This window comes from Myotis yumanensis, unplaced genomic scaffold (assembly GCF_028538775.1).
Source record: "Myotis yumanensis isolate MYYU_CA2020_CCGP unplaced genomic scaffold, mMyoYum1.0.hap1 SCAF_13, whole genome shotgun sequence".
Lineage (NCBI taxonomy): Eukaryota > Metazoa > Chordata > Mammalia > Chiroptera > Vespertilionidae > Myotis > Myotis yumanensis.
The window spans coordinates 23,171,763-23,187,892 of NW_027223764.1; the positions used below are offsets into that span (position 1 = coordinate 23,171,763).

The 16,130-nt window shown below is 43.7% G+C and overlaps 1 protein-coding gene across 3 annotated transcripts; it reads right to left on the reverse strand.

The window, feature by feature from the left end:
* Window positions 1-5,082: 5,082 nt before the first annotated feature.
* On the reverse strand, window positions 5,083-15,148 carry SLC35G1 (solute carrier family 35 member G1). Of its 3 annotated transcripts, none has more exons than XM_070432679.1 (3): window positions 14,893-15,148; window positions 10,222-10,330; window positions 5,083-8,053 (listed from the first exon to the last, which is right to left on the reverse strand). In XM_070432679.1, the coding sequence occupies exons 1-3, from the start codon at window positions 15,083-15,085 to the stop codon at window positions 7,315-7,317; spliced, it is 1,041 nt and encodes a 346-aa protein (XP_070288780.1). In that variant the 5' UTR covers window positions 15,086-15,148; the 3' UTR covers window positions 5,083-7,314. The 3 variants fall into 3 exon arrangements, with proteins under 3 accessions (XP_070288780.1, XP_070288779.1, XP_070288778.1); XM_070432678.1 differs by having other exon boundaries at window positions 10,222-10,399; XM_070432677.1 differs by having other exon boundaries at window positions 10,222-10,402.
* Window positions 15,149-16,130: the final 982 nt, after the last annotated feature.

The following is a 16,130-nucleotide window of genomic DNA, read 5'->3' on the forward strand; positions in this document are numbered from 1 at the left end:
AAAGCTGGCCCAGTGGAAGTTCTATAACTGGAAGGAAAGAAAGAAGAGCATTGAGACTGAGTAGAATATCCAGAGGCGCCAAAAACAGAGGTACGGAGTCGCGCACCAGGCGGGCTGCAACTGGATGCGCGATTTTTTTTCAACCAAAAGGGGTTACAAACTCTCGAATCCACTGAGCTTGTTTGGGGCGGGATTCTGAGGACCCAGACCCTTAAGGGGAGAGGTAGGACGGCCTTGCAGCAGGTTGGAAAGCGAGGGCAGCTTTCTTGTGGAGCTGCTCGCTGGCACTCGGAGATGTGGAGTCACAGAATGGCGAGGAGTCGCAGAGACGCCATTGCTGTTTGCTCCACCCTGGGGATTCCCTGAGACCCCACCCTACTCAATTTACATCCCCACCCAAGCTGTGCCAGTGGCACAAAAGGAACCACCTGCGCTTTTGCAGCTTAACCCAATGAACTGCAGATTTCAACTCCTCGCACCCATAGGGACACACTCAAGAAGCAGAATCAGGTTCGGAGGAAACCAGAACCAGACCCGGCTGGGCTGGCAACATGGAACCACTGTACCAGCAAACGCACAAAGAGATCCACCAGATCCAGTCTCACATGGGATGCCGGGAGACAGCAGACAAGTAGTCTGTGCACTTAGTAGAAAACGAAATCCAAGCAAGCATACCAGATATCCAGCCAGCAAGAACACCTGGAGGTTTTGTCCAACAAGGAGCCGCCCAACAAAAGACAGAATGCCAAACTTCATGTTGACCAGTTAAAGTATGATGTCCAGCACCTGCAGACTGCTCTCAGAAACTTCCAGCATCGGCGATATGCAAGGAAGCAGCAGGAGAGACAGTGAGAGGAGTTTCTGTCTCGCACCTTCACCCCCAACGTGGGATGCAGCATCCCCTGAGAGGCTGTGACGGCCCCTGTGAGGCTGAGATGGTCCCTGTGAGGCCGAACACAGGGACATGTCGCGGATGGAAATAGCTATATTTTCCATATGTATGACCCGGCAACAAAAAGCGTACACCTATGGATGAGGACAGTGGGGGGGTAAGGGCAGAGGGTGGGGTGGGAACTGGGTGGAGGGGAGCTATGGGGGGAAAAAGGGGAACAACTGTAATAATCTGAACAATAAAGATTTATTTTTAAAAAAACCTAAAAAAAAGAAAGAACTCTTACCATTTGCAACAGCTTGGATAGAGCTGAAGAACATTATGCTAAGCAAAATAAGCCAGTCGGAGAAAGATAAATATCACATGATCTCACTCATCTGTGGAATATAATGAACAACATAAACTGATGAACAAAAATAGATCCAGAGGCATAGAAGCATTGAAGAGACCATCAAACCTCAGAGGGAAAGTGTGTGTGTGTGTGTGGGGGGGGGGGGGGGGAGGGCGGGTAAGAGATCAACCAAAGGACTTGCATGCATGCATATAAGCATAATTAATGGACACAGACAGTAGGGGGGTGAGGGCATGTGCTGGGGGGCAGTAGTGGTCAGGGAGAAGTCAAAGGGGGGAAAAGAAGACATATGTAATACTTTCAACAAAAAGAATTTTTTAAAAAAAGAATAAATGCTTTTAAAGAATAATGAATAAATAAATAAATAAAGTAAGTAAGTAAGTAAGTAAGTAATTACCTCCTAACCCTCCACTTTTACTACCATTATCCTGGAGTTAGGACTTCAACATATGAATGTTAGGGGGACACAAACATTCAGTCTGTATCATGTAGGTATCTTGCACTACATTTCAGTTGGACTACACTACTGTAGAATCATGAATTTTGGCTATGAAATAGAAAAGTTTGACAAACTGCTGTCTGGGATTTTTCTTTAGAGATCACTCCTGGATATGATTCCATCTCCCACTTGAATCCCTGCTGAGGATGATGTCATGTTGTCTTTACCGCTTATTTCATCTTAAACATCTGCTTTGTACTGTTAATTGCTTTTTCATGAGCATAGAAAATCAAAGACAGTAGCTAATGAGATAGAGAAGTGTCACCTAGAAAAAATTGGTCAGACACCCCATCATATCCCCAAGGGGAGGCACTGCCTCAGTGAAATTATTATACTTCAGGGCTGAGTCATGTGGGAATGAGAATCTGGTTGGTCAGCATACAGATAGCAAATATTGGGTATTGATTAAGGTTTTGAGGTACAAACAACAGAAACTTAATCATAAATAAGGGATCAACTACAATTATAGGAGTGAGACCACAGATTTGGCAAAAGCTGGACAACTGGGTGTTAGGAGGGATAGGACCCAGTGAAACCACAGGGGTTCTGCAGCCAACACCCAGGACCCATCGCACGGGGTATTGCCACCCTACCGTTCCACTATGTGCCTTTTGCTTTTTTAACTTTGCTCAATATTCAAATGACCAGGAGAGAAAAACTTGACTTTGTTTAGCTTAGGTCATGGGTCCACCCACTCTTTAGGCCCTGGGGGTGGGATTCTGATTGCCAGCTCCCCAAGAACTGTGGGGCTTAGGTTTGGGTGGCTCTACAAAGGAAGGAGGTTGTGGCAGAGACAAGGCTTTGTGTTCACAAAATCCTGTTATCTATTCCTCTTTGTGGAAACAAAGGAAGACCTTATTTCCTACCTTCCTCTTCAGTGAGGTTAAGGTCAATGGGATGCAGGTGGGACTGATGCTCTCCAAGCCTGTGTGGACATAAAATCTGCTTCAAGCTTAGAGGGTATATGTTTAAGAAATCAGTATTATAGGCTGGAAGAAGCCTGGAAGACTGAGTTATCACTTAAGGGAGAGAGTACAGAGAGCTTACAATTTACATCAGACTGTGATATCATCCTATCTAATAAAAGAGAAACATGCAAATTAACCATCACTCCGCTATGCCCACAAGCCATGCACACCAGCCAATCAGGAGCAAGTATGCAAATTAACCCAACTAAGATGGTGGCGGCCATGGAGCTGGAGCGAACAGGAGGCTTGTGTTGCCCCCGGCGATGGAGGAAGCCAAGCTTCCCGCCTGCCCTGGCCAACCCTGGCCTCCACTCAAGGCTACAAAGTTTCAATTATAGAAGATAAATAAATCTCAGATACCTGCTTCCCTCTGCTCAAGGAGGCGCTGAAAAAAAAAAAAAGGAGGGACTGGGAGCTTGGGTTGCCGGGGGCTGTGGCCAGCCTGCAAACAGCCATCAGCCCCTCACCCAGGCTGGCCAGGCACCACACCACGAACCCCCACCCAGAAGGGGTGTGGCCAGCCTGCAAACAGCCATCAGCCCCTCACCCAGGCTGGCCAGGCACCCTAGTGGGTACCCCCACCCTGAAGGGGGTGTGGCCAGCTTGAAAACAGCCCTCAGCCCCTCACCCAGGCTGGCCACGCCCCCCCAGTGGGGACCCTCACCCCATGGGGGCGTGGCTGCCCTGCAAACCACTACAGGCCCCTCACCCAAGCCACCCCATGCCCCAAGGAAACCCCCACCCTGATCCGGGACAACCTTCAGGGCAAACCAGCCAGCCCCCACACATGCACCAGGCCTCTATTTTCTATACTAATAAAAGGGTAATATGCTAATTAGACTGGGAGACCTTATGGACGTTCTTCTGGACAAAGCCCTGGTGGTGGGGCCGGGGTAGAGGTGGTTAGAGGCCAAGAGAGGAGGGCAGTTGTGGGTGACCAGGCCAGGATGGGATGGCAGTTGTTGGTGATCAAGCTGATGGGGGGCTGGGCCGTTGGGGGTAAGCAGACCAGTAGAGGGGCCAGTTGGGGGAGAGCAGGCCATCAGTGGGGGTCAGTTGGAGGTGATCAGGACAGCGGGCAGGGGGGAGAATTTGGAGTGAGCAGGCCAGCAGGGGGGCAGCTGGGGGAGAGCAGGCTGGCAGGCACAGTGGTTAGGGGCAATCAGGAAGGCAGGTGAGCAGTTAGGTGCCAGTCCTGGATTGTGAGAGGGATGTCCAGATTGCCTGTTTAGGCCCAATCCCTGTAAAACGGTAGTAGGACATCCTTTGAGGGGTCTCAGATCGGAGAGGGTGCAGGCCGGGCTCAGGAACACCCCTTCCCCCATGCACAAATTTCATGCACTGGGCCACTAGTTAAGAAATAAAACTTTATCTGAGATTCTAGGGTTGTGTGATGGCTGCTGGCATAGTTACCGAATGGTGTATGGTAAGGCACCATTGTAGTTTCACCACAGTAACCAGAGTAACAATGAAAGCAGGACTTTCAGAAGATTAGTATGGCAGTGTGACAAGGATCTGAGTGGGAAAGTCTAGACATGGGTAACCCAATTAAATACTCTCGTTGTAGTAATTCAGTTATGAAGTGATAAATCTTGGAGTAAGGTGGTATCAGTGGAAATGGCCAAAGAATGAATCCACACCACTATAAGGCAGACATTCCACAATTAACAAATCAGCTATGGAAACAGAATACAAAGCTGTGCCAAGCTCTGGAGCAGGGGTCCTCAAACTTTTTAAACAGGGGGCCAGTTCACTGTCCCTCAGACCGTTGGAGGGCCGGACTATAGTTTTAAAAAAAACTATGAACAAATTCCTATGCACACTGCACATATCTTATTTTGAAGTAAAAAACAAAACGGGAACAAATACAACATTTGTATTTGCATGTGGCCCGTGGGCCGTAGTTTGAGGACCCCTGCTCTGGAGGGTCTAGAACAGTGTTTTTCAACCTTCCTAATGCTGCAACCCTTTAATACAGTTCCTCTTGTTGCAGTGACCCCCAACCATAATTATTTTCGTTGCTACTTCATAACTGTAACTTTGCTAGTTATGAATGGTAATGTAAATATCTGATATGTAGGATGTATCTAGGTGACCCCTGTGAAAGGGTCGTTCGACCCCCAAAGGGGTTTCGACCCACAGGTTGAGAACCGCTGGTCTAGAACAATGAAGTCCTCACTGGAACAGAAGCCTTTAGAGATACTGGATTTGATGTGACAGTCTCAGAGGGACAGTTTGTAACTAGAAGAGTACATCACAGCTGAGTGGCCAGAGGTCAGTCTACTTTATAAAATAAATTCTGAAGCACATGGATGAAAAAGGAAGTTATATTAGCTAGCACATTTGCTATAGTCATAAAAACCAAAATATGGCGCTTTTTTTTCACTTTATTAGTACTTATAAAATAAAAACAATTTATGAAAATATTTCCCTTTTCAAGATAAACTACAATCTTTGCAAAAAATATACACCCATAATGGTTACAATACATATCCTTATATATACCTTGGACATTATAAAAGTATTTAAGAATCACACCCTATAAAAGTTGGGAAAAGAAACATTTCCCCCAACCTTGGTCATATATTGTGACATTCAAGTACTTAAACTACATTGTTGAAATAAAATGTCTCTAGTTTCCAGGACCAAAGGGATGTAACTTTCAAGGCCCCATAGGTTCTTTTATTTGTGCAAGGTCAAGAACCAGGAGAGGGTTCCCTGAGCATTAATTTATCTTAGGTAGGTTAAGCTGTGGTTTACTTTATCATGGTACTAAGGGGGTCAGGAGGAATAAGGCCATGGAAACTCATCTCAGGCAGGTCCCCTCCCTAGCATTCCTATCTATGTAGTGTGGCTCCTACAAGAGGATTTTTAACCCTTGAGCTCTAAAATGCTGATTCTGTAATTATCTAAGATGCTTGCAAAATGATATTTTTGCAAGTCTAGACTCCTATATTATGAATTAGGATAAAGTTATGATAGTGTGACTTCCCTAAATAGACTTTATTTAGGATTTGTTCGGTGGGGAGCATTTGGAACGATCAGTAAACCAAAAATTCCCTCTTGGAACTATTGAAGATCCTTTCTTACTAAGGCATAAACCTCAGAAGCCACGTTCCTTCTTACTTTGGAAGAACTGTGATGAAAGGGTGGGAAAGAACCTTTCAAATCTGAAGGCTTAAAATAATAGATGCTACATCTGACAAAGAGCTGGAGACCATTACAGCTTTAGCAATAAGGATTCATTGTTACAAAATATCATTTGCATGTATTTCCAACTTTCTGATTAAATTCCCAAGCTTTCTTAATATTCAATTCTCTCTTAACAGCAGAGTATTGGCTTCTGAAGTTCCAGATATAAAATTTGTCATTTTATTTCCTGATACTAATATCATGATATAGCACTGACATTTAATATCATACTGACATACTAGAATTTAACAGTGATTATTTTTTCTATTCAAGAAACCACAAAAGTCAACCAACCATGGAATTCACAGGTCTTTACATTTAACATATAATATGAAGCATTATTACAAATAATCCCATAAGGCAAAAAGACTATAAAAATAAGTTGAATAGGATTGCTGAACTTTAGAAAGTTGTTTTAAAAATATATATTCCGAAGTCCTCTAATTTGGCTTAGAGGGTAAGGGAGGTATCTATTAGGATGAACCCTAAGAAATTATGGGTTTTGTAAGTTAAAAGGTAAATCTCTGTCATTTCAAATGGTTCAATCTAATAAATTCCTGAGAAAATTTTATTTGGCATCACACTATAAATTCAAAGGGAATTTACAGAAAAATCACATTTCCAGTGAGGAGAAAACACTTTAGGATGGAAATGTGCACATTGGCCATGCCAAGATTTCTTTCTTGTGATTAAAAAAACTTAGTGTGGTTTCAAAAAAAACCCCAAATCAGAAGACAGTTAAAATTATGGAATGACAGTTAAAGTTGCTAATGCCACTGAAAGAGAAACTATTAGTCAAATTTGGTGATTAAACTTTTCAAATAGTTTACATATAAAAAATCTGGCATTAAAATGAAAAGGCACAGATATGGGTTTAAAGAATAATAATCATTTATAAAAGCCTTGAAAATAAGGCTAATTTATTCGTATTTTTAACACCATTAAGTAGGCACCTATTCCAAGTTTCAGTTTGGCCTCCTAAATGGAATTATGTTTCCAATGAATTTTCAACATACTAATCATAGCAGCATTATTACTGATAAGTTTCTTAGCCTCTACACTGCTAAAAGAGCATCTAAAATTTCCTCAGGACCTAAATCCCATCATTACAAAAAATACACTTAACTTTGAGGTTCGATCCTTGACTGTGGTGCATAGGGGAGGCAACCAATCAATGTTTCTCTCTCTCCCCATTCCTCTCTCTCTAAAAAAAATTTTAAAAAATCAATAAACATATCCTGGATAAGGATGAAAAAAAAAGACATAGCATGTTAAAAAATGATACTTAAACTATGAAATTTATTAAATATAATCAATTAAGTAAATTCCGATTTTCCAGGTATGTGCATATGTGGTGTGTGTGTACTCGGTGAAGGTGGACTTAAAAAATACACATTTCTGCAATGATGCTTCATTTGGATCCCTGGCACCATTTACGAATGGCTGCTCCAGCACTACTGGCTACTACGCAGAGCGCGCCACCCACCGTCCACCACGTTGGTATATTATGAAGAAAAATAATCTGAAAGATAAAAGCAAAAACCACATCCATGGTCTTCATTAGTGCTACTAGCCCAGCCTTTTCTATTTGAAGGGCTTTGGTGAGAAACACCTGACCTGCCAAACCAAACAGCCCGATTAGTAGGAGAAAGAGCCTGTCCATCCCACAGTTCGGCAGCCTCCACAGTCCTAATACAAAGAGGATGATGACGCACTCCACGAGGCCAACCACTATGTAATACCAGATGGTCAAAAAGTAGTCCACAGATTTCCCCATTTTTCTGAGGATAACGAGAGTCAAGGCAGCAAACACGGCATGTCCTAGTGATGCGAACGTGCCCTTCAGGTGATCTGAATAGCTTCCAGTTATCTCTGCAGTGTTGGAACCAAACAGAAACGGCGGCCTCACGATGAGGATCACTCCGGTGATGGCGAATGCGGTGAAGAGAACATCCCAAAGGCTGTATTTTTCCTTGAGAAACATGCAAGCAAATAGAGACGTAAACACTGGACAGCTAAACGAGACCACCGTGGCATCGGCGAGGGACGTCGTATGGAAAGCGTAGTATAAAAGGATCATGGCAGTAGAACCGAGGACTCCTCTGAGAATGAGGAAGATTCGTAGATCTTTTGGGCCTATAAACCCAGTTCTGGAAATTCAAATGAAGTAATGCATATTAAACGAAACTTGCTATTTGTTTTTAAACTATAATTTTTAATAAAGTATTATTTTAGAATTCTTAACTATCAAAAAATAGGGTAACAGCAAGTTAAATATGATAATGTCCACAACTATTATATCCCTTTAAAAAATGGTTTCTAAGTATAGCTAATGACATTAAACTGTTCACAGTGTAAGCAAAACTAATACAAGAGAACTACATAAACAGTATCATTTAGTAAATACAGATATTTTTTTTTCTTATGTTTGATATAATTTGCTACATGTATAAATAGGGTGTCCCCCAAAATGTATACACACTCTTACAAAGGCAGTGTTTATTAAAGTACATTTCATTTTCAAAATTTAACAAAAATCAGCTGTTAAAGCATTAATACAGTTTTAGGGGGCACCCTGTGTATGCTTGCAAAAAAAGACAAAGGAAAATATACTGAAATGCTCATTGTGGTTAGACCTCATTCTAGTAATTTTCCTTCTTTATATTTACTTTCCCCAAATTTTCTGTTGAATATATACATATATGAAAGCGTGTTACTTTGATAAGTAAAATTTCAAGATTTAGCTGCCCCATATAAGAAAACTTGGTCCTCTCATAAAACAGATTACATGTACAAAAATTATTATAATGAATAAAGAGGAATTTACTATTAAAAAAAAAGAAAACTTGGTCCTGGACGCTGTGCATTCTTATGAGTTTTTCTATAAAAGCAGTACCAATGCCACATGTTCGTTAAATCATTGAATGTGAGACAACTTTTCACTATTCTCTTTAGGGAAAGAGGTAAAACACACTGAAAAAGAACCTGCAGCATTCAGTACGTATAATAATTGCCATCAAAGTTTTTCCAATTAAATATTTGCTAAACAGAGTCCTGTGTTAGTTCCTGGCTAGGTGCATCTTGCTCATCTGTGTTGGGGCTGGACATCTTTAGGGCAGCATGTAGGCCAGACATGGGGACCCTGGGTCTCTGGAGTCAGAAATAAAGTGTGGTCACCTTTGGTCCATACTTTGAGAAGCTAGGAATCTTCCTCAATAGTGAAATTTGAAATGGGTCAAACTAAATTATCACCAAGGATTTAAGAAAATTTTTCTAGTGCCTTCCCCTGACAATACTTTTATTCCAAAAATGGGGAAGATGAACAATATTGATCTTAGCAAATTTTAACTTTTTTCACCAAATCCTCAGTATATGGACTGAAACAATTCTGAGAGAATATGCACAGTATTTAGATATAAGGAGAGTTTGGTGGTAAGCAACTGAAGCTTTTAATTGGGGGTTTAAACATCTTTGCCAAAGAAAGAAAGAGCCATGAAGCCACCAGGAGCCAGACGGGTCTCTTTTCCCAGAGTTCAAAGTACACAGGGGTTTATAGAGGTTATAACAGTGTGGGGGAGGCATACTTTTAACCTGGGGAGGGTGTGTGTGTGTGCCAAGGGGCAGGGTGCAGAATTCACATGAATGAAGAAGATGGGATGGGTGAGATCAATGCTACATTTTTTACAAAATACTCTGATCTATAATAAACTCCATTTGATTCTTGTAACCACAGGTCAAAGTATTAATACAGTTTTTAGAGGGCACCCTGTGTATGCCCTCTAAAGGTAGAGGATAAATGTCATTCCCTTCAGTTTACAGATGAGGACACTGAATATGGAAAGCAGTTAAAAAGCCCCTCCTCAAGATTACCTTTCCCCTTTCCCACAGCACCTTACACCTAAATATTACTATGGTAGCCTTCTGTCTGCCCTTGTAGCAGAGCAACCTATTCTACCTAAAGAAACCTCTGACACTGGGAGATGACACTACCACGTCCTCTTGTTTACTTTTTCTTCCAAATACTAAGAAGGGAAGGTGGTACACGATGAGAGGAATTATACTAGGAGAGTTTTGTTCTCAAAATGAGAATGGAGAATAACTGAATCTCTTTCTTCCCCTCTGTTGGGCATGTTGTGTGTGCTTCTGAGCATCTTATTTAGGTGGGATCCTTGTGACTTTTCAGTAATCAGAGCCAAAGGGTGTAGGGACTGGCAAATCTATGAGAGGGATTAAAGCAGATACTATAGAGTAAATTTGGACAGGTCAAAAGATTTACAACCGTTTATTATTTTCTACTTTGCAGTTAAGAAATACTTACTTTCTGTATATTAAGCAAGGGATAACGACTAACATTTGGAACACACATCGGAATGCACTAATTTCTACAGCATGGAGGTCTTGCACTTTTTTAACAAATAAAGAGGCCACTGAGAAAAGGAAGGCAGACAATAATGTGTAAAACAAGCCAAGTCCACGACAGGGTGCTTTCTTCTTGGCTTCTGAAAAAGATTAAATTCTGGTTAGTCCTTACTTCCAAGTGTATACTTTATCATTTTCACTTAGAAACTGAGAAAAATGGGACAGTGTTAATGGCTAACAAGCTGCAAATATCACCTCCTAAGCATGTCTATTTTTTGGAGCGGAAACATTTTTCCCACCAAAAATGAAGAACCACAGACGAAGGAAACAATTTAAACCTGTGTTTTCTGAAATGCAATTTCACCCTATAAAATGGATTTCCTTTAACTCCCTGAAGAATCACCCCCCTCACCTACAAGTCAAAAAGAAGTAAAGACAGTAGAGAAATCTTTTAAGAAATGCTTGTCAAGATGGCTAGAGAAAAATGCTTCCAAATGATGTTTTATATCATCTCACTGGTGAACTGTGCTTTATGAAGAAAGTGATCTTTCCTGGAAAGCAGTTTGTAACTGTTCTATGGCTACCTGTTGATGAGCTGACTTCCTCCACAAGCCTGCGAGCTCCTCCAGGGCTGGGGCCTCAGCTGTCTTGTTCAGGCCCGGCACATGGAAGACCCTCAATAGTTGCTGAATGAAAGGATGTGAGAGGGTCTCAAGGAAAGATGCAAAGGGTAAAACCACGGCAACAGCATGATTTAAGAAGGCTCTGTCTTTTATTAATTTGAACCATTAGTCAAATCTTTATTTAAACCTCTCATGGTTTACAATGTTATCTTTCATTTAGAGCATAAACTCTTCCAGGGCAAGGGGCTATCTACCCTTCTGACCCCAAAGTGCGTTTTTTTCCCTTTCTTTTTTAATCCTCACCCAAGGATACTGATGAGAGAGTAAAAGTAAGAGAAAGAAAATGAGCGAAAGAGAGAGAGACAGAGAGCGCGCGCGCAAGCAACATCAGTGTGAAAGAGAAACATCATTCGTTCAGTTGCCTCCTGTACACACCCTGAACCAGCAACCTAGGTATGTGCCCAGACCGGAAATCAAACCCACAATCTTTTGGTGTATGGGAGGATGCTCCAAGCAACTGAGCCACCTGGCCAGAGCCCAAAGTGCTTTTTAAATACATTTTAAAATTAGAATTGTCATCTAATACCAACTACCTGGTTGACCTGAGCCAGGGCACTTTTGCTTTCTCCAGGCCATCAAGTATTCAATCTCTTAGTGACAGTCTGACTGAGCATTAAACTTCTGTTCAGCTACTTCCTCTGTCTTAGTTGCCTAAAACAGGAGTAGAACCTTCTTTCAATCTCACCCCCTGGCATTCAGGAGAGCAAAATGGAGTAGAGTGAACAGAGAAGTCCCTAAAAGGCCACACCTGAACGCTCACACACAAAAAGGAGAGAATAAGAAGTAAACAAGACTGGCTCTCATTTGCTAAGAGCACGCAGAGCTAAAGGACGTGTGGGAACATGCAACTTGTAGTAAAACCAGGATCACCATTCCATCTAGGAATGTACAATGTATTCTTCCACTGTAGAATGGTATTACATAATGATGTGTGTGTGTGTGTGTGTGTGTGTGTGTGTGTGTGTTAAAATGTCCTTCCATTATAAAGGCAAACACCAGGTAATATATTTCAAGATCCTAGTGTTAGATAGATATCTTTGCCCACAAGTGACACATTTACAAAGTGTGATGATGCAGTCTTCCTGGTGGCATTCTACAGCCTGACCTTCACAGTAACACATCCCATGCTGGTCAGAGGCTTCACCTCTTCCTGTTCTAGGTACACAGCTGAAGAGAATGATTGAGCTGTCATGTTACAGATTTTATGTTGTCTAAGTGCCAGAATCTCCACATTCTGTTCTGTAAGCATGTGCTCAGATACTGCAGAAACAAACTACACATACCTACTCAGCCCATGAAAAGGAAACTTTACAAGACTGCTAAGTTAAGCACCACTCATACACGTTTTTGCTGCAGTCAGCCTTAGAATTTAGCCTCTGAAATTTCAGATGTTCAAGTCCAAATAAAATAGTTTTTCTTCAAAGAAACCCAACCCATACAGAGAACCTACACCCTTAGAACAGAACAAGATCAAGGGCAGAAAACATCTCCCTGGTCTATATTTAAAGGATCTTTTGCAATTTCTCTCCAGGAATATTTTAACATGCTATTTTAACTCTTTGAAAACTTAATTTCACACCCCTGGCTCTGATTATCTTTTCCTTAAAACACTTTTACTCACATATTTTCTTGCCTATAAACTCTTAAGGCCCATGCTTCCCGATGGGGACAGGACAGTTGGTATAAGGCCTTGCTGAACTTGATTATTTGTTAATGGGGGTGAGAACTGGCTCTACACAGGCAACCCTCAGTCTCTTACTGAATAGTAATTTCAATACTCTGTCAATGGAGATGAGCAAGAGTAGCATAATCCACAGGCATTTGCTTATGTAATAAGCTTCAAGTTCATATCCTAATATAAGCATTTCTATTAATTTGGTGACTCTAAATAACTCAAATTAATTGGCCATAGTGCAATTTCGTGTGAGAAGAAAACAGAAAAGTTGCTCAGTTCTCTAATCTCTGCTTTAAACTGGTGATTTGCAATCCTGGTTGGGAATTAGACCCAACTAGTAACTTTTTAATTAAAAAAAAAAAAAGCTTTATTGTTGAAACTATTACATATGTCCCCTTTTCCCCCTATTGACCCCTTCTAGCCTGCCCCTGCCCCTGCCCCCGCTCCCCACCCCAGGCCTTCGCCATACTACCAACTGTGTCCATGGGTTATGCATATATGCATACAAGTTATTTGGTTGATCTGTTCCCACTCACCCCACCCTAAAACTTTAATTCCTAAGCCTGCCCCAGACCTACTGGAGCAGGATCGCCGTAAACTGCACAAAGCTCTACTGGCTAGAGAATCACTGCTAAGGAACTCATTCCTTCCAGGGGAATGTAAGGCACAGGCCCAAGACAGCTTCTTGCCTCAGTCTAAGATCCACACAGCCCCTCAAGAAAGTAAATAGATGTCTTAGGGTAGCTGTATGTTGTCTGTGAAGGTTATCCAAGAATGTAAGAAACACTGGTAACAGTTTCAACCTGAACTTGAAAATGAATTTTGTTGAGATAACCAGTTGATTTAAGAAACTAAAATGATACTGTCACAAAGTTCAATGACAACAGTACTGTGGTTTAAAGTGTTTCTGTGGCAATCCTGTTTCTGGAATATCATCTGGTCCCCTTTTAATAACTATTGCTAAACCTTATTGTTACCAACTTTCTTTGAAGTTATAAGAGCCCACACATTCTAAGTGCAATCACTTATATTGGTTTGTCATTTTGCCATGTGCCGCCTGAGTGAACAGTATTCCTCTGCCATTCACAAACAGGGGAAAGGTTTAAGAGTTTGCAAAGCCTGACTCAGCATTCCCTCAGAATGACATTTAGCCATAGGGTGACAAGGTGAGGAACTGACCTCTTCCAAGGTCTGCACATCTGGTCAACCCCACTTGGGGTAACTCCTGCTCTAGAGAGAGGCTCTACCATGCATAAAAGAATAGAATTCTGTTCATTTCTGTTAGTGTTTAGGACAAAAATGGAGCAAGAGTCATTTTCCGGGAGTTTATATCTAAATTGGAGAAAGGGCATACAGAGAGGAGGGAAGCTGGGGTGCAGTAAGAGACATAGAAATCCCGAGTCACACTTAGGGGAGGTGACCCAGAAGACGAGGTGGTGCAGACTGTGTAACTGTCTTGAAAGGGCATCTGCTTATTTCCCTCTTCTTCCAAGCAGCTGCTCCAAGTGGGTGGTGGAGTTCAAGGAGAAACGTGCTTGAGGCTAATAGAAAGGGCCCTAGGCTAGGTTTCTGGCAAGCTGGTGCTGCAGGGACCTACACCAGACCTTCATAAAAACAAAACAAAACAAAAAGCCCAAGCCCTCACCTTCCTGGGCCTCACTTTCATTTGTCAAAGGAAGGCGTTGCAGGAGATCATGGGTTTTTCCCACGGGTCCTTGGTTTGGGGGACGAGTCCATGAACCCCTTAACCACATCAGTAAGATGGTACCTCTGCCTTCTTGTGCATCAATTGCTAACAAGTCCTCCTAACCCCAACTCTGCCTTCCCAAGATTCTGGGACAAACATTTGTTACACTCGAATGTTTTTCGACTTCCTCTTCGGGGTACACCGTTTACCACTGAGATCAGTTTTCATGGTTAGCTTCCTCCCAGCAGGGCAGGCTGTGGGATGGCCTTTCTCGCTGACCACCCAACCTCCGACCTCGGCCAGGAGCGCCCAACTGCAATCTGACTCCACCGACTGGCCCGCAACACTTTAATTATAGGAACAGTTTAACAGTTTTAGAATCCCCAAAGGGTTCCAAACAATCAGAAACTTTCTCGGGCTTCGCACAGGGGACTTCTGCTGTGCTGCCCCCAGGTGACAGCTCCCGGGATCCCGGGGCTCTGGGCAGGGGAGAGTAGGGGATCGTGGTCCGCAATGCGCCCCGCGCTAGCGCCCGCCCGGCCCCCCAAGGGCGAGACCGGCGCCACGGTCCGCACCCGCACTCACCGGGCTGTGCGCGCGAACCGCACGGCCAGGAGCGGCACAGCCCGCACCAGCTGGGGCCCGGGGTTTCCACGGCCTCCGCCGGCTCTTCCCTCGCGGCCGGCGACTCTTCACTCGCGGACGGGGATGTGTCGGCTGAGAGCGGCAGCCCGGGCTCCCGCAGCTCGGCGACCCCGGTGCTACCGAGGGGCCGCATTGCGCGGCGGGCGGCGCTCTCCCCGGCGTCGGCGCAGCGTCTGGCGCGGAGCTCCGCTGCCTGGCTCTTCCGGCGGCGGGGCGGGGGCGCGCCTGCGCGCGCGGCCCTCCCGAGCCCGGGCCGGGGTAGGGCTGTCCTTTGCCGCCCTCCCACCTCCAGCTCCCTACCCTCCTGTGCCGCTGGAGGTCGGCCAACTCTCTGATGGGGCTTCTTGGCTACAGTAGACCTAAAGGCGTCCACCCCTCTGCTACGGTCTGGCTAGACTGGCCAGAGGTTTGGAGTCATCTTTCCCAGGCACACTGGACCCCTTCTCTTGGGCAGGCCTTCAGGAGGTTAGCAGGCTGGGTACCCATTTACCTATTGGTGTGGCCCATAATCAACTCTAGAAGCTTTGGCAAGCCCTGTTTTATCTAGGACTCATTGCCACGGAGGGTAGAATTTTACTGGTGCTTGGTCTTGAAAAAGGGGGTATGGGATTAGCACATAACCATAAGGAAAATATATCTATAGGACTGGGTAGAACCATTTATATGTTCTTTGTAACAGTAGGCATTCGTTATGGGTCCTTCTGTTGTAGGCAGTTAGATGTGAGGAGGATGGGCCAGGTACAGAAGAAGGTCACCAGGATGGAAAGCCCTAGGTGCCTAGCAAGGGACAATCCATTGTAGGGTGGGGCCTCGCCCGGGGTAACTTTGTCCTTCCCTAGCATATCACTGGTCATGGGGTTTGCACTCCCTGACCTTTCCTCCCTGGTGATAATGTCTAGGCCTATTATATTTCAGCTCCCCCATACCTGTAATAGTCATTTTGCATACCCATTCTTATTCCTTTTGCCTACCTCCCTGTGTAATGTTTGTCCTACCTCATATAAGCAGCTGGCATATGGAGGGTGGGGGGTTGCATAGCAGATTTTTGTGGATGACCCGCTGCTCTCCCATACTGCTGGCATTATTGGAATAAATGCTCATATATTATTCAGCCCTGTCTCTGAATAACTGGCTCAAGTAGTGACAGGCAGCCTGGACCCATTGGTTGTCTGGTTTCA